Source organism: Microcaecilia unicolor, chromosome 5 (genome assembly GCF_901765095.1).
Source record: "Microcaecilia unicolor chromosome 5, aMicUni1.1, whole genome shotgun sequence".
Classification (NCBI taxonomy): Eukaryota; Metazoa; Chordata; class Amphibia; order Gymnophiona; family Siphonopidae; genus Microcaecilia; species Microcaecilia unicolor.
Genome location: NC_044035.1, coordinates 100,006,089 through 100,027,792, shown reverse-complemented (window position 1 = coordinate 100,027,792; position 21,704 = coordinate 100,006,089). Strand labels below are relative to the sequence as shown.

The 21,704-nt window shown below is 45.2% G+C and overlaps 1 protein-coding gene across 1 annotated transcript in view; it reads right to left on the bottom strand.

The window, feature by feature from the left end:
* Nucleotides 1-21,704, bottom strand: part of LOC115470171 (solute carrier family 22 member 15-like) — a 118,122-nt gene that overhangs the window by 75,616 nt on the left and 20,802 nt on the right. The window contains exons 3-4 of the mRNA XM_030203127.1: nt 21,267-21,399; nt 6,278-6,442 (exon numbers count right to left, since the gene is read on the bottom strand). Of these exons, the coding sequence (XP_030058987.1) occupies nt 6,278-6,442; nt 21,267-21,399 (298 nt within the window). The remainder of the gene's footprint in view (nt 1-6,277; nt 6,443-21,266; nt 21,400-21,704) is intronic.

Sequence of the window (21,704 nt, the reverse complement as noted above, 5' to 3'; positions counted from 1 at the left end):
CTGAACACCAAAGTGAGGCTTGAAACACACAGGAAAGAAACAATAATGCAGATAGGAGCCAGCTCAGAAGCTGATTATCGGAAATAAGGTGAGTCAAAGAGGGGTCACGGCCACAGTCGTGACAACAGGCTAGTAATCCATACAGGTTTAAAGCAGAACAACTCACACAGAGAAACAGAGAACAAAACCACTCACACAGGGCTCAAGGCTGTGCCCAAAGGCACAGCATAAAAAGAAGACCAGTTCCCTCAGAATCAAACAACAGTACAACAAGAAAAAGGAAAATAGACCTGTTGCAAAGGCAACACAGGAAAGCTCCCTGGGTCCTTATAAAGGAGTAGGCTGATGATGTCACAAGTAGGAAATGAAGCAGAAGCATGGAGACCAAAGCAAGGCTTGGCTAACAGGAAGAACAACATCAGGAAAAAAGACAGACTGGAGAGGTCACAGAGCTAGATACAGAGAAACAGTAGGTCTGAATATAAGGGCACGTGACATTTCCAAATAGCCTGATGCTCCAGGAGATTGATCTGGAGATCTGTTTCCTGGGTGGACCAAGCACCTTGAGTATGAAGCTCATCTACACAAGCTCCCCAGCCCAGGAAAGATGCATCCATCATCAGCACTTTTTGCGGCTGAGGAATTTGGAATAGAAGTCCCAGAGTCAAATTGAATTGAATGGTCCACCTCAAGAGGGAGTAAGCAAACTCCGGGGGCACTCGGATGACATCTTCCACATTCCCTGTGGCTCGGCACCATTGAGAGGCTAGGGTCCACTGGTTAGTTTTCATGTGAAGACATGTCATGTGTACTAACTGTGGATGCTTGCAGGCTTATTTTCGAAAGAGGGCGCCCATCTTTCAACACAAATCGGGAGATGGGCGTCCTTCTCCCAGGGTCGCCAAAATCAACATAATCGACAGCCGAATTTGGGCGTCCTCAACTGCTTTCCATCGCGGGGATGACCAAAGCTCACAGGGGCGTGTCGGAAGCTTAGCAAAGACGGGACTGGGGCATGCCTAACACATGGGTGTCCTCGACTGATAATGGAAAAAAGAAGGGCGTCCCTGACAAGAACTTGGGCGACTTTACTTGGTCCATTTGTTTTACGACCAAGCCTCAAAAAGGTACCCAAACTGACCAGATGACCACCGGAGGGAATCGGGGATGACCTCCCCATACTCCCCCAGTGGTTACCAACCCCCTCCCACCCTAAAAAAACTTTCTAAATATTTTTTGCCAACCTCAAATAGCATACCCAGCTCCATCACAGCAGTATGCAGGTCCATGGAGCAGTTTTAGTGGTTTAGTAGTTTTTTTCGGCACATTTGGAGATAAGAGACTGTTCATACGACCTCAGTTGCTTTTATCAGCATATTTCTGCTTTGGTAGTGGAGAACTACTATATAGCGTTTTTTTGGCACATTTGGAGATAAGAGGCTGTTCATACGACCTCAGGTCCATAACTATTTGTTTCTGCATTTCTGGATGAGCAGTTTTTTTTCAGGATATTGACCATATACTTGCTTTTATCAGCATATTTCTGCTTTGGTAGTGGAGAACTACTATATAGCCCCTGAAGCAGCCCAGTTGGGCGAAACACGGCCTGTGTCGGGCTATTATATGCATACGGGCTATTGTATGCATATTTTATCTTTGTCATATCAATAAAATATATTTTGGTTTATTAACGATCTGCTTTGTACAGTTTCCACTTTGCAGTTTTAGTGGGTGCAGTGCACTTCAGGCAGGTAGATCCAGGCCCATCCCCCCCCTACCTGTTACATTTGTGGTGATAAATGTGAGCCCTTCAAAACCCACCAGAAACCCATTGTACCCACATGTAAGTGCCCCCCTTCACCCCTTAGGGCTATGGTAGTGGTGTACAGTTGTGGGGAGTGGGTATTGGGTGGGGGTTGGGGGGCTCAGCACACAAGGTAAGGGAGCTATGCACCTGGGAGCAATTTCTGAAGTCCACTTCAGTGCCCCCTAGGGTGCCCGGTTGGTGTCCTGGCATGTGAGGGGGACCAGTGCACTAAGAATGCTGGCTCCTCCCAAGACCAAATGGCTTGGATTTGGTCGTTCCTGAGATGGGCGTCCTCGGTTTCCATTATCGCCGAAAATTGGGGACGACCATCTCTAAGGACGACCATCTCTAAGGTTGACCTAAATTTCTCGATTTGGGCGTCCCTGATCGTATTATCAAAACGAAAGATGGCCGCCCATCTTGTTTCGATAATACGGGTTTCCCTGCCCCTTCGCCAGACGTCCTGAGAGGACGTCCTCAGGAAAACTTGGGCGCCCCTTTCGATTATGCCCCTCCACGTGTCCCAACAACCACATCATCTGCCATGCCAAGAACCACTGAGTGGTTCGAACCAGAGAAGCCAGGGCAACTACAGTGTCCGCACTTGGCCATGGGAGGAAGGCTCAAACCTTCTGCGTATCAAGCAGGGCTCCAATCAACCCCAAGTGCTGGGCAGGGTATAGATGGGACTTCAGGTAGTTTAAAACAAACCCTAGAAGCTCGAGCACCCCAATAGTCTTCTGCATGGACTCCCGAGCACCAAGCTCTAACATGATCTTCACCAGCCAGTCATAGAGATAAGTGAACATATGGACTCCCAGTCCGTGTAGCGATGCTACGGCTACCACTAGACATTTGGTAAATACCCTGGGAGCTGATGTGAGGCTAAAGGGCAACACGTGATACTGGAAGTGCTGTGTTCCCAGCCAAAATTGTAGATACTTCCTGCAAGCTAGAAGTATCAGGATGTGAATGTAAGTATTCCTTCAGTCCAGAGAGCATAGCCAATCATTTTCCTGAATTATGGGGAGAACGGTGCCCGGGAAACCATACTGAACTTTCCTTTGACCAGGAATTTGTTCAGGGCCCTTAGGTCTAGAATGGGACGAATACCCCCTGTCTTCTTTTGCACAAGGAAGTATCTGGAATAGAATCTCCGCCCTTTCTCCCCACTAAAGAGCCAAATAAGGTCATGCTCTTTTTGGCAGCCTTACCCCAAAAGTACCATAAGATTCCCAGCAGGGGGCCAAGGCTGCCATTTTGAGTCAGGAAGCTATAAAAGCAGGAGTATCTAAGGATCATTCCTGCCTCCTACTGATTACTCGTGAATCTCGTTGAGAGGGAAGATCCTCAAGTATCAAGAAATGCAAATCCGAGATTAAGAAAATGTGGCAGAAAGATGCTGAAATATTTCCCATTGTTTTGGGTGCCAAAGGCTTGATTAAAAAGAACTTACAAGTACACCTGGATAAATTGCCTACAAATGTTACAATCTCCAGAAAGAAGCTGTTTTTGACACAATGCAAGTACTACAGTGAGTGTTTACAGTAAATCTGAGAGACTGAGATCATACTCCACATGCTCTGGCTTGAGCGTGACGGTATACACAAAACTAACCCACTTGGAAAAATTGCACCCAACAAAACACTATTTCACTGCAGATTAGTAAATAGGCCTCTAAACTTGCCAAGAAATCAGACCTAAAAATTAAAAGCCTGCCTAAAAATCCAAGTCTTCAATATATTTCTAAATATTAAATAATTTGTAATTATATATGCTTCACTCACAAGAGAATGCCAAAGACCTTGGGCAGCAAAAAAAAGTATGACAATTACTGTTATTGTTATATTAATTATTGTTTTTCTTTAAAATAAAATCAATAAAATTTGAAATCGAAAGTATGACTGCTTCCCCTAACTAATTTCACTTTGGTTAATGACAGCGCACAGAATTTCAGTAGAATAGTATTTTTATTTTGACCAATTACATTTTATATTTTGGGTGTAAACTCTGTATAGCTAGAGCAAATCACCACTATATAAAACTAGGGACATTCAAGTTTTTTTCAACAGTGGGCCTCTGGCCTCATAATCAGAAATTCTTATGTGTGGAGGTCACATGAATATTTTAGTCACTTACAACATTATTTGAACTCCTCAAAATGTGCAATTCTCTTCTGAAATTTTGACTTAATTTACACCAAATAACTCTACTAAGTCATGTGTGCTAGCTAATTCGTTTTTATAAGATTAAATGAATCTCAAGTGAGCTGCATCCCAAGGTCAGGCAGGCTGCATTTGGCCCATGGGCTAAAAGCTAAATGCTCTGGTGTAAAACACAGCAGGAGTTCTTCGAGGGCAGCCCGATAGTGATACTCACATATGGGTAATGTTATCCAACACAGCTGCACAGGAAACATCTCCAGAATTTTTCTGAACTTTTGAGGAATGTCTCACCATCCATGTGCCCCTGTTCCAGCCTGCAACTGATACACAGGACTCTCTTAGTCTACTGCAAGCTTTTAGAATAAAACTCATTGGGGAGGAGGGTGGAATGTGAGGATTCCTATCCCGCTGTCTCTGAGAACACCTGCTACAGGTCAGTAACTACATTTTCTGAGAGGACAAACAGGATACATGAATCCTCACATATGGGTTACAGGCTGCCTTCAACACAAAAAGGCGAGAACAAAACAGAAGCAAGAAGTGCTGCAATGAGCAAACACCAATGCTGTTTTTGATGGTAGCAAGCCTTATTATATCAGTTTTACGTTTACCTTTATTCTATTTTGTTTTTCAAAGGCAGCCTGGAACTAAATGAAATGGGCCTGGGGGGGGTTTGGAGTTGGATTCTAAACCCGAAACAGATTCTGGAGGACCGTCTTGCCAAACCTGTTACATCAGGAGTCCTTTTCTAGACAGTAGCAAGAGGTGAATGTATGGACAAAAGTCAATGCTGCAGCCCTGAAGGCTGATCTCAAGTGGGCTACTGACATTAGAACAGCTCTGATATTATGAGCCATGACCTGACCATCTAGAGCAGAATTTCTCAACTTCAAGCCAACTTCTAGGTCAAAGAAGGTTCAACCTAGTACCCCTGAGCTCTGATCACCAGAGATTCTGAAATGAATATTTGATTATTAAACAATTAACTACCTTGGCAACATATACAACAATTATAAGTCACTTCAACTGGCAAATGTAACAAGACAGAGGTCCTTTTACTAAGGTGCACTAACAGATTTATTGCATGCTAACAATCAGCGCGCCGCACACTAAATGCTGCTCCAGCTTCCTGTTGTGGGCATCCATGAGAGCAGAAGCATCCTCCATTGATATCACTCTTGACTTAACTGGGGAGTGAAACTGCTTGCCCAAGTCCTCACAGAGCAAGCGGTAATCTATCGAATGGTCTGGTGTCCCATAGGACACACACTAGTACCTCCAATTCAGCCTGTATCATCTGGGACTGCCTTTGAAAGCCTCCTGATTCCCTCCAGAACAGGGTACCCATCCCTGACTGGGATAGAGCCAGCATATGAAGGGCTTCTGTCAGTAAATCAATGAGGTGTCCCAACTCCTTACATAAGAAGATCCAAACTACTAAGAAGTCCTCCCCCTTGGCCAAAGAATTTACATCTGAAGGCAGAGAAATATTGACTTCTCTGGAATAGTTCAGTATCTCTACCTCCATCTGCTGGTACGGGAACTCAACCCACTCCTTTGGACTAGTACAGCAGAACGAAAAGGAAACTTACTTTGGCACTGAAAACTGCAACAGGTAGTTGGCACCTGCTTTTTGTGCAGAGATATTTTTTAATTTTTAAGGGAAAATAAAACGTGCATGCAATAATATCCTCCTTAAATCAAAGCACAGCCTGGAAACATCTTCTTTTAATGCAGCACATAAAATGTATACCACACTGGGAGTGCACTTTTCAGAAAAATAGTTATATGCGTTTTACTCACACACAGGGCCGTCGAGAGGGGGGGAGAGAATAAGGAGCAAAATTCTCCAGCAAGCTTCTTCCTGACAGCCTGCTTCTAGGCCTGTCTCTCTGTGTTAACGCAATTATCCAGGTCCTCCTGGCACACAGCAGCAGAGAGACAGACCGAGGGAGGAGCAGTCAGACACAGGAAGGTAAGGGGGTAGTGGCATGAAAGTGGGAGAGCTGCTCAAGTGGGGGGAGGCGTGCCACAGCAGCTTGAGTGTGGGGGCGCACCACGGTGGCCCAGGTGAGAGGGCGGGTGGTGTCTCTTGGCAGCCCTGCCCACACATATGGCTTTGATATTTCCTTTATACAGTTCAAAGGGAATAACTGATTAAATTCATTTCAAACAAGACTTTCTGTTCATTATAACATCAGCCCTACTCGCAACATATTTTGATTGATGAAAATCCATTCTAACTTAATTTTGCAAACTCTATTTCTTCATATTTTTGAATATAGCAGCAATATTGAGTTCTTACCTGTTAAAGCCCAGTAAGATTTTCCTACATATTCCTGTGTCAAGACAAAAGACACCAGAGACATGCCACCATTCATGATCCCAACTGCCAGACGAGACACTGCAAAAACTTCATAGCTTGGAGCCAGTGCCGTGACATAACCAAAAGCAACATCAAAAAATAGGCCTGTACAAAAACAAATCACGTCAATTTACTGTATTGTAGTCCAGACAGCATACTGTCAAAACAAGTGAGTCCATACAAGAATTAAGGGCCTGATATACAGCAGCCATTTGGATAATTCTTAGCCAAAAGTATCTATGGATATTCAGCAGCACTACATGGATGGTGCAGAGTATTTTTACAGACCACCTTTAGCACTATTAAAATTGTGCCAGGCAGGCATATGGCCAGAATGCCAATATTCAGACCACTCTTCAGATAACTGGATAAAATAAGGACAGAAAAATAATAAAAAAGCTGTCCCAACTTTATCCAGTCACATAGATAGAGATCTGAATATTGCCGATATCCGGATGAAGTGGATCAGCCTACTTTACCCAGATATTCAGAACTGCTCGCTATCCATATAATGGCATTTAATATCCACGATTCATTTAAATGACACAGTTATGGTTTAAAAAATAAAAAAACACACACCAACTATACAGTTTACACATGAAATTCCACTGGTGATCCCTGTGTTATTCCACAGGTAACACCCATTTACATGTGAACATGCCTTAGAAAACATCCCCTTGAAGTGCAGAAATTGTTTAGTATTATATATATATACACACACACACACACACAGTGCAATCCGCTTAAGTGCAAGGGTCTGGGACCAAAGAAATGCATGCAGTTAACCAGAGCGTGCACTTAACCATTGTGACCCAAAGAAGCTTGACATCTGATAAACATATGTACAGTACTGTTTATTATTATACGTACAGTATACAGTCTCAGTTAACTGACATTAGGCTGGCTTGAAGTAATCAGTTATAGTCCTCTGTACACTCTTGGGTCTGTGAGTTCCATAGACTACGTCTGCCAGATGGTAAAACCTGTCATAGCACTGGCATCCAGATACACCCGCACGGTGTTGAGACTCTCCAGCACTCTTGCAAAAGTGACAGGAGGAGGTTGTTGAATTTCATCAGCATGTGCCTCGCTGCTCATTTCTTCATCTGTTCCATCATCAGCCGTTGTTGCCTGCATGTAGGAGCAAATCTCAACATCAGTGCTGTCTTCAGCTGTTTGTAGATTGTAAATCAACAGCTACGTAGCGATAGAACTCCTTTTCAGTAAAACCGGCTGGGATGTCAATAACCTCTTCATCTGACGCATTTGCAACAGCTGCACCTGCTGCATCCATCTCCACATCCTTAACAAAGCTTGCCCGCTTGTAGCAGTTCACAATGGTTGACTGTGTAACATGATTCCAGGCTTCTTTCTGCATATGTAGGGAATCCAACAGCGATAGATTACGAGGCAGTTCAACAGCACATTTATCCTTCCCAGTTTGGTCATCCATAACGCTCATCAGATGACGTAGCACAAGAGCCCGATAATGTTGTTTGAAATTGGCTATTATGCTCTGATCCAGAGGTTGGATCAGAGAGGTAGGGTTTGGTGGGAGGAAGACCACCTTGACGTTAGACAGTCTGACATCATCCCTGTGTGCAGCATAGTTATCACAAAGCAGCAAAATCTGACGCTTTTGTGCCCGCATTCTAGTGTCTAACTTCTTTAGCCACTGCTTCCAAATTTCCCCAGTCATCCACGAATTTGCGTTAACCTCGTATAACACAGGAAGTCGCTTAACTTTCTTGAAGCAACGGGGCTGTTTGCTCTTTCCAATGACGAGGGGTTCCAACTTCTCACTCCCATCCATACTGTAGCAAAGGAGAATTGTCAATCGGTCCTTCGATGTTTTACCTCCAGTAGTTTCGGCATGTTTGAATGCAAGTGTTCCATCAAGATGGTAGGAAGAACTGAAACAACCCAATTTTCAGCACCAAAGTCATCAGCGTCTTGTTTCTCACCATGCTGTTTCTTGAATTTTATGCTGTTCCTTTCCTTCCATCTTTCCAACCATCCAACAGTGGCTTTGAATTCAGTCAGTCCAAGACTTTCTGCTACCTGGTTAGCTTTCTCCATAAGCAGTGGACCACTGATAGGAAACTGTCTGCTCCTGACTCGAGAAAACCACCAAAGAACAGCATATTCTACCTCCTCAGCTTTTCCCACACTTTTTCGTTTCCGTTGTGGATTTATATTGTTTTGCCAGTCTTCCAGAAGCTGGTCTTTCTGCTTCAAGACACGTGAAATTTGACTGGGATTGACACCATATTCTTTAGCAATAGATGCTTGACTTTGTTTTCTAATTTTTTAAGAACTTCTATTCGTTCAGCCAGTGTTAAAGTCTTACAGTTCCGCCGCGACCCCGGTGCATGCTCCAACAACATTCTTTCCCCTTATCTGCCTGGGGCAGCTAAAGAGGCAGTAAATTTGAAATCTCGGTTGTCACACGCCAATCGGCTTCCATATTCCATGCACGCGCTTATGCAGAGTCTTTCCTGCAGAGGAGCGGTCTTGAACCATGCATATAAGCGAATCTTGCACTTATCAGTGGTGCACTAAAATGAAGTTTGTCCACATAGAAATTGATGGTGTCAAAAACGGGACCGAAGTACGGCATGCAGTTAAACAGAGCATGCTCTTATCCGACGTGCACTTAAATGGAGTGCACTGTATATAAAATTGTTTAGTATATTTTTACTTCTCCTTTCTTACCCATCCAACATTGCCCCCAGTGAAGTTTGGGGGGGGGGGGAGATTTGGAATTCCCTCCCAGATTAACAGTAGCTTTTTCAGAAATTGACTAAGATTTTTTTCTCCATTAAGTGACTCTGGGCAAGTCACTTAACCCTCCATTGCCCCTGGTACAAAATAAGTACCTGAATATATGTAAACCGCTTTGAATGTAGTTGCAAAAACCTCAGAAAGGTGGTATATCAAGTCCCATTTCCCTTTCCCTTGTGGGCAAAGAATCAGTTCCTTAAGGTGCCCTGCTAATCATCTGCAGAAGTCAATAGTCTCCCTTCCCAAAGCATGATGTCAGTTTTGTGACAGTACCCTCTAGATAGGTGAAGCAAAGAGGCAGCATCTTCCTCCCTCTTCCTCTACTAGGAGGTTCTTGAGTGGGCCTAGGTGGAGACCTTGCTACTATCAGTGGCGTAAGTTTACTCCACCTTCCTGCTCTGCTCAGCAGGCTCAACAACTGCAGCAGTCCCAGCCACGGACCTAGAAGTCTCAGCCTGCTTCACAAATACGTTTTGAATAATAGAGATAATCCAGAAGAAGTTAACAATAAAAAGCAAGATTAGTCGGATTCTGATTTACGCCATGCCCTTTCAGCATGTCATAATCGGCATTTAGTCAAGCATAAATTACCATTGTACTAAGGTTTGCGTGAGAAAAATATTGGAAAGGAACATGAGGTTCAAGAGCTAAGCTTAGGAAGCCAACGAGAAGCTTGAACAAAAATTGGCAAAGTCAAAAATCTGGAGGAAAGGCAGCGTCAAGTGGGGGAATAGAAGTAGGATCAAAAGCTTTAAAATGTAGAATGAGTGAACTAGCAGAAGAAATGATAGAAACAGGGAGGGAAAAGGACAAGGAGAGTTTAATAAGATGGTGGTCTGACCAAGAAAGAGAGAAATTAGAGAGATGAGTAATCAGAAAAGGTGCAGAGGAATGAGTCAAAACCAAGTCTTGAGTATGACCATCTTGATGAGTGGGGAAACTGATATGTTGAAGAAAAGAAAGATCAGATAATAGAGATAGAAACTTTTTGTCAGAGGGACAAGTTGGGCAATCCACAACAAAATTAAAATCTCCCAAAATAACTAGGGGGTCCTTTTACTAAACTGCAGTAAAAAGTGGCCTGTGCAAGTATGGGTGTGTGTTTTTGGCGTGTGCTGGGCCATTTATTAGCGCGGCTGGGAAAGGGGCTTTTTTTATGGTGTAGTAAATGGCCATGTGTTAAAATGGAAAGTAGCACGAGGTTATATTTACTGCATGAGCCATTACCGCCTGGATGAAGACAGACTAACTGTAGGAAGCAAACGACAAAGTACAACAAGCCTTAACAGCAACCAAAAAACAGTATTTCTCTCAATGCATTGCACAGGTTGCCAATTTAACCAAGCAGTTGTTCAGTAAACAGTCTACTGCAACCGCTCCCCCCCGCCCCCCAACAGAACAAACTTGCCCAGTCTAAACTTGAGTTGCAATGATTTTGCTGCATACTTTGCCCACAAAATTAAAGTCTCTGAAAGGATTTACAGGCAATCCCACCCAATCTCCAATCAGTTAACCAGGAGTGCACAAACTCGCCCCCCTTCCTGATAGAGATACATGAGATACTTTTAACCCAATGACAGAAGAGAGCCTTGACAAAATCCTAAGAGACCTTCGACCAACTACCTGCTCCCTCGACCCTAGTCCATTCAAAGATAGCACAGCGGGCAAGAATGGGCCTCATAGAAGGCGCCACAAAAACTGTGAATTCCTCTTTTTCTAATGGGCAACTACCAACAGCATTAAAAAGGGCAGTGGTTCACCCTTTGCTAAAGAAAAACAACCTTGACCAGGCCAAAACTGAAAGTTACCGGCAAGTATCCAACATCCCACTTCTAGGGAAACTTACAGAACAAACAGTATGTGTTCAACTCAGTGAAGAGAGAAACTGGCTAGATCCATGTCAATCTGGATTCAGACCCGGTTATGGAACAGAAATGGTCCTCATATCCCTACTAGATGGTCTTCACAGAAACTGAGACAGGGATTCACCTCTGTGTTAGTACTACTAGATTTCTCAGCAGCTTTTGACACTGTGGATCATGATATCATGCTAACACAACTTACAGAAACAAGTATCAATGGAACAGTACTTGCTTGGTTTAGATCCTATCTGTCAGACAGGCAACAATCCATAATGTTTGGCAGCAACTCATCGCCACCATGGGCGCTGACCTGTGGGGTACCACAAGGATCAATACTGTCACCTATTCTGTTCAATATCTACCTCAAGCCACTAGCTGATTCGGTCAATGGATGCTCAGTTCTACATCTATGCGGAAGATGTGCAGCTATTCATACCTATTGAACCTGACTTACCTACAGCCTGAATAAACTGATTACCTGTCTAACATCAATTCAAGAATGGGCTAAACACAACAAACTTTGCCTGAACCCAAGTAAGACCGAGCTTCTCTGGGTCCCTAACACAAATGAATACATACCCGACATCAAAATCTCTTTTAGGAAGTACAAACTCCCCCTCAAATCACAAGTAAGGAACCTTGGAATACAGTTAGATTCAACACTTACTCTGATTCCCCAAATCCAAGCAACCTTCAAGAGCTGCTTCTACTATCTGCGACAGATATGCTGCCTCTCTCCTTACATCGAGAAGGTAAATCTTATCCCAGTTGTGCATGCCATGTTAACATCAAGATTGGATTACTGTAATGCACTCTACAACAGTCTGACTACAAAGGGCCTGTACCAGCTGCAATTGATTCAGAATTCTGCAGCAAGACTAACAGAAGGCCGCAAGCAACGTGACCACATCACACTATTTTTGCAAAAATGTCACTGGCTACCAGTACAATAAAGGGCTAAATTTATTATGTCTTATCTTCAAGGCCCCGAGTACTTGAAGAATAGGATGATCCTCTACGCACCTCCAAGGACACTAAGGTCCTCTCAAGGACTAACACTAACCACACCCTCTCTAAAAGACATTACACGATGTGATACCTACAAGCGAGCCGCCTCCGGAGTAGCCCCCACACTCTGGAATGCACTCCCTGAAAGATTCCACTTAACACAAGACTATCGGTACTTCAGGAACCAGGTGAAAGCTTGGCTCTTCAGCCAGGCCTTTAATGGAAGAAGTAACTAACTTGTTAGTCTCACTCACACACACAAGGAGAGACACGGCTGCACATACTGCAGCAGGACATGTTTATCCACTCCTGCCCTAGTTGAGATAATATTTAACTATCTTTCTGACCTCATGTGCACCTTTCTTTAATTGTAGTCACTTTATTTTCTAACTCCTCTTACTCTCTTACCTATCTATATGTTCCATCTTTGCTTATACCATACACTGTTAATTAAAATGTTTTATTACGTATTGTGTTGACATTGTAAGTAGTATACTATGCTATACTTTGTATTGTTATTTGAATATTTTTACTGCTGTAATTGTCTATTGCTCATGTTTGATTTATTCTTATTGTACACCGCCTCAAGTGAATTCCTTCAAAAAGGCAATAAATAAATCAATAAATATTTCAGGTCTACTTTTTTGATTTTGAAACCTTAGGACCCTGTTTACTAAGGCGCGTTATCATTTTCAGCCAAACTAAAATTTCATGTGCGCTAATGATAGAGACACCCATATATTCCTATGGGTGTCTCTAGCATTAGTGCACGCTAAAAACAATAGCGTGCCTACAACACGGCTTAGTAAACAGGGCCCTTAATATCTAAGCAACAGCTGGGTTCTAGAAATTTTAATTTATCTTTTCAGAAAGCTCTCATATAGGGGAAAATTAGGTTCTTACCGTGATAATTTTCTTTCCTTTAGTCATAGCAGATGCAGCCATTACAGATGGGTTGTGTCCATCAACCAGCAGAGGGAGATAGAGAGCACACTTTTTTTCAGTGCCTCATACCAGCTTGCTCCACTGCCTCTCCAAAGCAGTATAGCAAACCGCAATGGGAATAACATGAGCTTTCCTCACAGCGAACGATGGCCCTACAACAAAGGGCATTAACTCAGAATGGAGGGAATGAAACATCCTCCCGGAGGGCATAAACTCATCCTCCACTGAGACTTAACTGGAGGGAATAAACTCATCCTCCCGGAGGGAATAAACTCATCCTCCAAAACATGAAACTGGAGAAAATTAAGTCATCCTCCTTTAATTGAACAAGAATCCTGAAGACTGTTTCCAACTTTCTCCCAAGGATGGAATCTCCAGGAAACATGAACAGAACCTGAAATAGATTTACAGCAGATAGCAATCAGACAGGGAGGGATCATGGCTGCATCTGCTATGACTAAAGGAAAGAAAATTATCACGGTAAGAACCTAATTTTCCCTTCCTTGTCATCAAGCAGATGCAGCCATTACAGATGGGATGTATCAAAGCAATCCCTAGATAGGGTGGGAACAAGCCACACCACGCGCCAGCACTTGCGCTCCAAAATGTGCGTCCCTCCTGGTAGCCACATCCAGCCTGTAATGTCGGGCAAAAGAGCTTAGAAGCCCATGTTGCTGCACTACAAATCTCTTGAAGAGAGAGTGCTCCAGTTTCAGCCCAAGAAGAGGAAATTCCTCTAGTGGAATGTGCCTTAAAGGCATCAGGCGGAGGCCGGCCGGCAAGCAAATAAGCTGAAAAGATAGATTCTTTGAGCCAGCGGGCAATAGTGGCTTTAGACGCTGGAGACCCTCTGCGAGGACCTGATAGCAAAACAAACAGATGATCAGAGGTCCTGAAAGAGTTAGTAACTCGCAGATACTGCAGCAGAGTCCTGCGCACGTCCAACAGGTGCAATTGCCCAAAAGATTCTGGAAACTCCTCCTTGACAAAGGAGGGCAATAAAATAGGCTGGTTTAGGTGAAACGCTGAAACCACCTTAGGCAAGAAGGAAGGCACAGTCCGAACCGTGACCCCAGACTCTGAAAATTGCAGAAAAGTGTCTCTACAGGACAGCGCCTGGAGCTCTGACACCCGTCTCGCCGAAGTAATGGCCACTAAAAAGATGGCTTTCAGTGTCAAATCTGTCTCTGAAGCACGCCGAAGCAGTTCAAAGGGAGCACCCTGAAGGGCTTTCAGCACTAGCCCCAGGATCCAAGCTGGACAAGGTGCACGCACGGGAGGACGGAGCCGAAGCACCCCTCTAAGAAACCGTGCCACATCTGGATGAGCAGCTAAAGACACACCTTCAACCTTGCCACGCAGGGAGGCCAACGCTGCCACTTGCACCCGCAGGGAATTATAGGCCAAGCCTTTTTGTACACCATCCTGCAAAAAGTCCAGAATCCTGGGCCCGCAGGGGTGTGATCTCTTTAGAAGCACACCAGACTTCAAACTGGCACCAAATCCTGGCATAAGCCACGGAAGTGGAATGCTTGCGGGCTTGCAGGAGAGAGTGGTAATTACTTTATTGGAATAGCCTTTGTCTCTCAATTGCGCCCTCTCAATTGCCAGGCCATAAGACCAAATCGGCCGGCGTCCTCCAAGGTCACCAGACCCTGTGACAACAGGTTGGGAACCAGAAGTAACTGAAGGGGATCCTCTACGAGCATCTGTCGGAGGTCCGCATACCAAGGCCTCCTGGGCCATTCCGGGGCGACGAGAACCACTTCTGGATGCAGCCGAATCCGCAGGAGCACTCGCCCTATCAAGGGCCACGGAGGGAACACATACAGTAGGCCCGGAGGCCAGGGTTGAGCCAAGGCATCCAACCCCGCCGAGCGAGGATCTCTCCATCTGCTGAAGAAGCACGGGACTTTGGCATTGGTGCTTGTCACCATTAGATCCATCACGGGCTTGCCCCACTTGGTACATATCTGCAGGAATACTTCGTCTGCAAGTTCCCACTCCGCTGGATCGATCTGATGCCTGCTTAGATAATCGGCTTGCACGTTGCTCTGACCTGCAATGTGAGCTGCCGACAGAAACTGTAGATGCAGCTCGGCCCAGTGGCAAATTTGTTCGGCCTGCGCGGCTAGAGCTCTGCACTGAATGCCGCCTTGTCGATTTATGTAGGCCACTGCTGTCGTGTTGTCCGACATCACTCTGACAGCCAATCCTTCCAGGGTCACTTGAAAGGCCAGAAGCACCTGAAACACCGCTTTCAACTCTAGGCGGTTGATGGACCACTCCGACTCCTCGGGTGTCCATAGACCATGGGCATGCTTCCCCTTGCAATGTGTGCCCCAGCCTTTCAGGCTGGCATCTGTCACCACTAGGCACCAATCGGGGAGCGCCAGCAGCATTCCTCGCCGCAGCATGCTGTCTGAGAGCCACCACTCCACGCTGAGTCGGGCCGCAGGGAGCCAAGAGAGTCTGCATTGATAATCCTGAGATACTGGAGACCATCCATGGAGTAGAGCACACTGTAGAGGTCTCAGGTGCGCTCTCGCCCAGGGCACGAGTTCCATGGTGGCCGTCATCAATCCAAGCAGCTGGACAATGTCCCAAGCTCGCGGGCGGGGCATCCTCAGGAGCAGACGGACCTGATTCTGAAGCTTGCACCGCCTTTGCTCGGGTAGGTACACATACCCCGAGGCTGTGTCGAACCTGGCCCCCAAATATTCTAGAGACTGCGAGGGGGTCAGGTGACTTTTGGCCAAATTGACGACCCAGCCCAGAGATTGAAGTACTGAGACCACTATAGCTGTGACATGCTGACTCTCTGCAGCAGAGTTTGCTCGAATGAGCCAGTCGTCCAGGTACGGGTGAACCCGAATACCCTCTCGCCTTAGAAAGGCAGCTACTATCACCATAACCTTCGAAAAGGTGCGGGAAGCTGTGGCGAGGCCAAAAGGCAAGGCCCGGTACTGGAAATGCTTTCCCATCACCGCAAACCTCAGAAACTTCTGGTGCGGGGGCCAAAGTGGAATGTGCAAGTAAGCTTCTTTCAGGTCCAGAGACGTGAGAAACTCTCCTGGCTGTACCGCCTCAATGACGGAGCGCAGGGTTTCCATGTGAAAATGCCGCACTCTCAGGGACTTGTTTAATTCTTTTAAGTCCAGAATAGGGCGAAAAGACCCTCCTTTTCGCGGCACCACAAAGTAGATGGAGTAGCGGCCGCAGCCGTGTTCGGCAGGAGGTACCGGGGACACGGCCCCTATCTGAATCAGACCTTGCAAAGTCTCCTCTCCCGCCACCCGTTTGGCGGCAGAACCGCATCGGGACTCCACAAACACGTCTCTTACAGGGGCGTGGAATTCTATTCTGTAACCGTCTCTGATCAGGTCCAAGACCCACTGATCTGAGGAAATGTTGGCCCACTCCTCGGCAAAGAGGGAAAGACGTCCTCCGATGACAGGACTCGAGGAGAGGGCCGGCGCACCATCATTGAGAGGGTCGCCCCTGAACTCCAGGCCTTGAGCCAGCGGCTGCGGAACGTTTGTCCGAGCGAAAGGAGTTCCTCTGCTGAAAACGGGCACGAGAAGTGAACCCAGCAGAACGCCCCGGGCGGTACCTTCGAGCTTCATGGAAGCGAGGTCTGTAAGAGGAGTGGACCGCCGCACCCTTAGAGGAAGGCCGAGGCCTATCTTCAGGCAAGCGCTGGGGTTTAGCCTCACCCAGGCCCTTCACAATTTTCTCGAACTCCTCACCAAACAGGAGAAGGCCTTGAAAGGGCAACTTCACCAACCTTTGCTTAGAGGCCATGTCCGCCGCCCAATGCCGTAGCTAAAGAAGACGGCAAGCCGCCACTGCTACTGCCATGTGTTTAGCCGAAGCTCTGACAATATCATAAAGGGCGTCAGCAAGAAAGGACAAGGCCGACTCCATCCGCTGAGCCACATCTGAAAAGGGCTCCGCTCCATCACCGGGCTGTTCCAATGCCTGTTGCAACCAAGCCAGGCAGGCTCTAGCAGCATAGCAACTGCATGCAGACGCCCGAATAGTGAGACCTGCAAGTTCAAATGACCGTTTAAGTGCTGATTCCAGTCTACGGTCTTGAATATCCTTCAGGGCAACACCTCCTTCAACAGGGAGGGTAGTTCTCTTTGTCACAGCTGTGACTAGGGCATCCACTTTAGGCATAGCAAAGCGAGCCATATGCTCCTCACTCAGAGGGTATAATTGCCCCATAGCCCTGGAAACTTTCAACGGACCCTCGGGGTCAGCCCACTGAGCCGAAATAAGCTCTTGGATGGAGTCATGCAAAGGAAAGGCTCGAGCAGACTTTTTGGTACTAGCCATCCTAGGATTCACAGAGGAGGTTGAGCCACTGTCAGGGTCCTCAATAGAGAGAGCCTGCAGGGTATCAGAAATAAGCGCTGGCAGCTCATCACGGTGGAAAATCCTCACCGCGGAGGGATCGTCTAGATCCTGAGTCACTTCTGCACCAGACTCTGGCTCCTCAGACCATGAAGGCCTGCCAGAGTCCTCCGAATCCTCACAGCCCGACCACGGGGGGGGGGGGGGGCATTAGAAGAGGCCCCTGCAGGGCTTTGTGGGAGAGCTCTTTTAAGCATGTATGCTTTATGCATTAATAAGACAAAATCAGGAGAGAAAAACTCACCCTGGGCACCCGGATCTCTGCCGAGGCTAGTAGCTCTCATATCAGCCTCACTCCGAGGCCTCCCCCCGGGCTCAGGACTCTCCGTCTCAGCGGAGGTCGCGCCATGTGGTAAATTCAAAATGGCGTCCGCTGCCAGCTCAGAGCGCGAAGAATCGTTGCTCGCCATGCTCGGGCCGGCTCTAACGTCTGTACAGCCCGATTTACAGAGCCCTGCTGCTGATCTGCGCTTGCCACACTTGGAACAGCACTTTACATTCTCTGCAGCCATCGCCGAAAACGGCGGTAAAATTCAAAATGGCGGTTCGTGCCAAAATCGCCCCGATCGCGGGCCCACCCCGGAGGAGTCAGAAAACACTCTTACCTCACTGGACCGAGTATCACAGCTCCAGTCCCACAGAAAAAGGCAAGGAAAAAACCTCTGTTCCTTTTCTTTTTTTTATGCTGTGAGGAAAGCAGAGGTAAATAGAACTCCGGAGGCTCAGGTGAGTGGGAAAGGCAGGGAAAGGGCAAACCTATGTGCTTGCATCCACTGTTGGTGGGGAAGGACAGGGAAAGCTAAGCAATGTGTCCACATCCACGGAGGTATGGGTAAGGCAGGGAAAGGGCGAACCTATGTGCCTTTAAAGTGAAGCTGCTATAGCCTCCAACACCTCGGCTAACAACTGGCAAGCCAGGATTCACCTCCAGGCAGATTTTTGATGGAGCTCGAAGATGCTACAACCACTCTGCTAGGGGAGATAGAGATTACTGAAGGAGCTATAGAAATGCTAAATAGTAGTAGTAGTAGTAGTAGAGGCAGTGGAGCAAGCTGGTATGAGGCACTGAAAAAAAGTGTGCTCTCTATCTCCCTCTGCTGGTTGATGGACACAATCCATCTGTAATGGCTGCATCTGCTTGATGACAAGGAAAGGTATATTTGTTGTTGCAAATTTTAAAAATAAATTTTAGCACTGCTTGATGTCAAACTCTCAATCTTCAAAGCACCAAACCACTAACGCTAGTCACTCTACAAGTGTAAACTTTCAACTTGATTACATTTACAACTTTCCATAAAGAATAAAATACAGTCTTTCAAACTGTATACTTATCAATAGAAACCAAAAATCAAAACAATTTTTGAAAGGTCTTCAGAGAGTAGAGTTTAGTTTCTTCCTCTAAATCTGAGGCTTTAATCATTTTCCAGTGACAATTTATTTGAAATCCATGTTTTCAATTTTCAACCCTTAATACCTACTACTACTACTACTACTATTTGGCATTTTTATAGCGCTACAAGGCGTACGCAGCGGTGCACTTACATAGAAGAAAGACAGTCCCTGCTCAAAGAGCTTACAATCTAATAGACAAAAAATAAAGTAAGCAAATCAAATCAATTAATGTGTACAGGAAGGAGGAGAGGAGGGTAGGTGGAGGCGAGTGGTTACGAGTCAAAAGCAATGTTAAAGCGGTGGGCTTTCAATCTAGATTTAAAGGTGGCCAAGTATGGGGGAAGACGTAGGGGCTCAGGAAGATTATTCCAGGCGTAGGGTGCAGCGAGACAGAAGGCGCGAAGTCTGGAGTTGGCAGTAGTGGAGAAGGGAACAGATAAGAAGGATTTATCCATGGAGCGGAGTGCACGGGAAGGGGTGTAGGGAAGGACGAGTGTGGAGAGATACTGGGGAGCAGCAGAGTGAGTACATTTATAGGTTAGTAGAAGAACTTTGAACAGGATGCGAAAACGGATAGGGAGCCAGTGAAGCGACTTGAGGAGAGGGGTAGTATGAGTAAAGCGACCCTGGCGGAAGACGAGACGGCAGCAGAAACTGCTGAGCTTTGCAAATTATAACTATCTTTTCAGAAAGCTCTTTACCAGGGCTAAGTTTAAAAAAAAAAAAAAAAAACAACTCAACGCTCTAGCTTTAATTAGATTTTTTCAAGTACTGTATTATCGCAGTTTACAAAAAGCTGATGGACTTTACAACAAACCCCTCTGAGATGCTCTTAGAGCATAGCCCAAATCTGTTCGAGGGCACAATCGGTAAAGGCTGGGGCGCCGGTTCGGAGACAGGCTGCAGACTTCTTGGTACTTAAACAGAAGATGGGTCCCAGCTACATCAAGACTATCGCAAAGGCACCTCTTCTATAGAGGAGGTGCACTCCTCCCAGTGCAGACGCTTTTGGGTACCGAAGACTTTGATACCCCACAGCTCCCAGTACCATGCGTCAAGGGAGACCGATGCTTGTGCTTCTTGACCTTCGCCCGATGTCGAGCATGAGGTCTCTTGGTGCTAATGAGCAGGACATCAAATCCACATGCCTCCTCAGTGTCAGGCCCGATGCTAACCACTTCACTGCCTGAGCTACAACAGACTGTAAGCCCTTTTTGGCAAGGAAATAAGGTGAGTTATATAGTCAAGTACACAAGTAAAGCTCAGGAACAAGTGATTAATACCCAAATCTAGAGAAGCCAACACAGAACACTTCTCTAAAGTTTTCCAGTGAAGACTTGAAAAGCACTCTTGGCATGTGGGGCAGCTCATTCTTTCCTTTGGCTTGCTTCAGTTCTGTACTTAAGTTAATGAGCTCAACTTGAAAGGGGAGAAAGTGAACTTCTACCTTCAGAAAAATACTTATTAGGTAAACATCATTACAGATAGACCTCCCTAGGTACAGGCTGTTTAACAAGAAAAGCTTGATGGCTTGTCTCACCTGTTACCCATAAACTCTGGATGAACATGCAACACCGCCCTACTATGATGAAATTTAGTATAAGAAGTAAGTCCTTTTGGCTTACACTTCTCCAATTGCTCAGAACCACTCAGTAGCACAAAGGCAGATCTCCAGCCTCTCACTCAACAGTTCAAGGTCAGAGAATTGGGGTTTTTTTGTTTTTTTTTGGGGGGGGGGGGGGGTGGCCCTTCCTGAAGCCCTATTGTCTAAGAAGGTGAGGTAGAATGTGGAAAAACAGAGTTGTTCCAAGTGGCCTTCAAGACTTTACTGGAAAGTTCTGGAAAATACCAGGAGATGTCATCCTTATCTGTCTGCTAGATGAATTTATATCTTTAGGGAAAAAAAATATATTTTTAAACACCACTATTTAAGGAACTAATTAAAGTATCGCCACTACTCTGTTTGTCATTTTTTGCAGAGAACTCTCTTCCTATACATTATGTAATGTGAGCTCCTACCATGAGTAGACTGAGGAAGATGTTTATAAACTTCATAAATGTAATGGGTAGGAACAGCAAAACTAGTTAAGGCCTGAGTCTGCCATGCTTAACTGTCCTTGAAAAGAAAAATACAAGAAACAACTAGAAAAAAACAAATCACAATAAACAGTACTTCTTTCATCATGTTTAACAACTATTTTTGAGTACATCAATAAAAAACATATTGCAGTTTTAATAAATGCCACAATTCTGGAACGTTGAAAATAAATAGAAAAGAAAATCTGAGCCTAAAAAAAATGGTAAACCTTACTATGATCACTAGTGTATAACTACCCTCCTCCTTTTCCACTTCATTTACTTACACATATTATCAATTTAATTATGAAGGCATTTAATCACAGAAAAAGAATATAGCCTCAGCTAAAATCCAAACAAATCATTTGAACTAGGAAGATGTAAAAAGAATGTATAGTGAAACAGCAACAGGAAAAAAAAAAGAGTGAGACATGAATGCTTACCTAATAAATAAATTGGTTTCCTACCCACTTTATCAGAAAGCGGGCCAAATAATATGTTCCCAATAAGTAGTCCAACAAAAAACATGGATGCTGCAAGACTCACTTTGTATGCTTCATCTTTAATTAAGTACCACTGTTGGAAATAAAGATTTCTCTTTTGAGTTGTGCCCAAACAGGAAGTCTAAAGACATTTGGCTAAAAAAGTATTTGTTCCGTTTATGAACAATATTTTTTATTCAACAAGTAGAAAACATGCACAAGAAATTGTTACCAATTACAGAATTTCTCCCCTCTCCCTCCTCCCCCCCATCCTCCCTTCCCTCCAAGTTGTTTTTTTAAACATTAAGCCGTTAACAATGTTCCTCTTTGCAAAAGCCAATTTTGTTCTGTGTGGCTTTTTGATTTATAAATTAATTAAGGGGAATTTGATTCAAATTA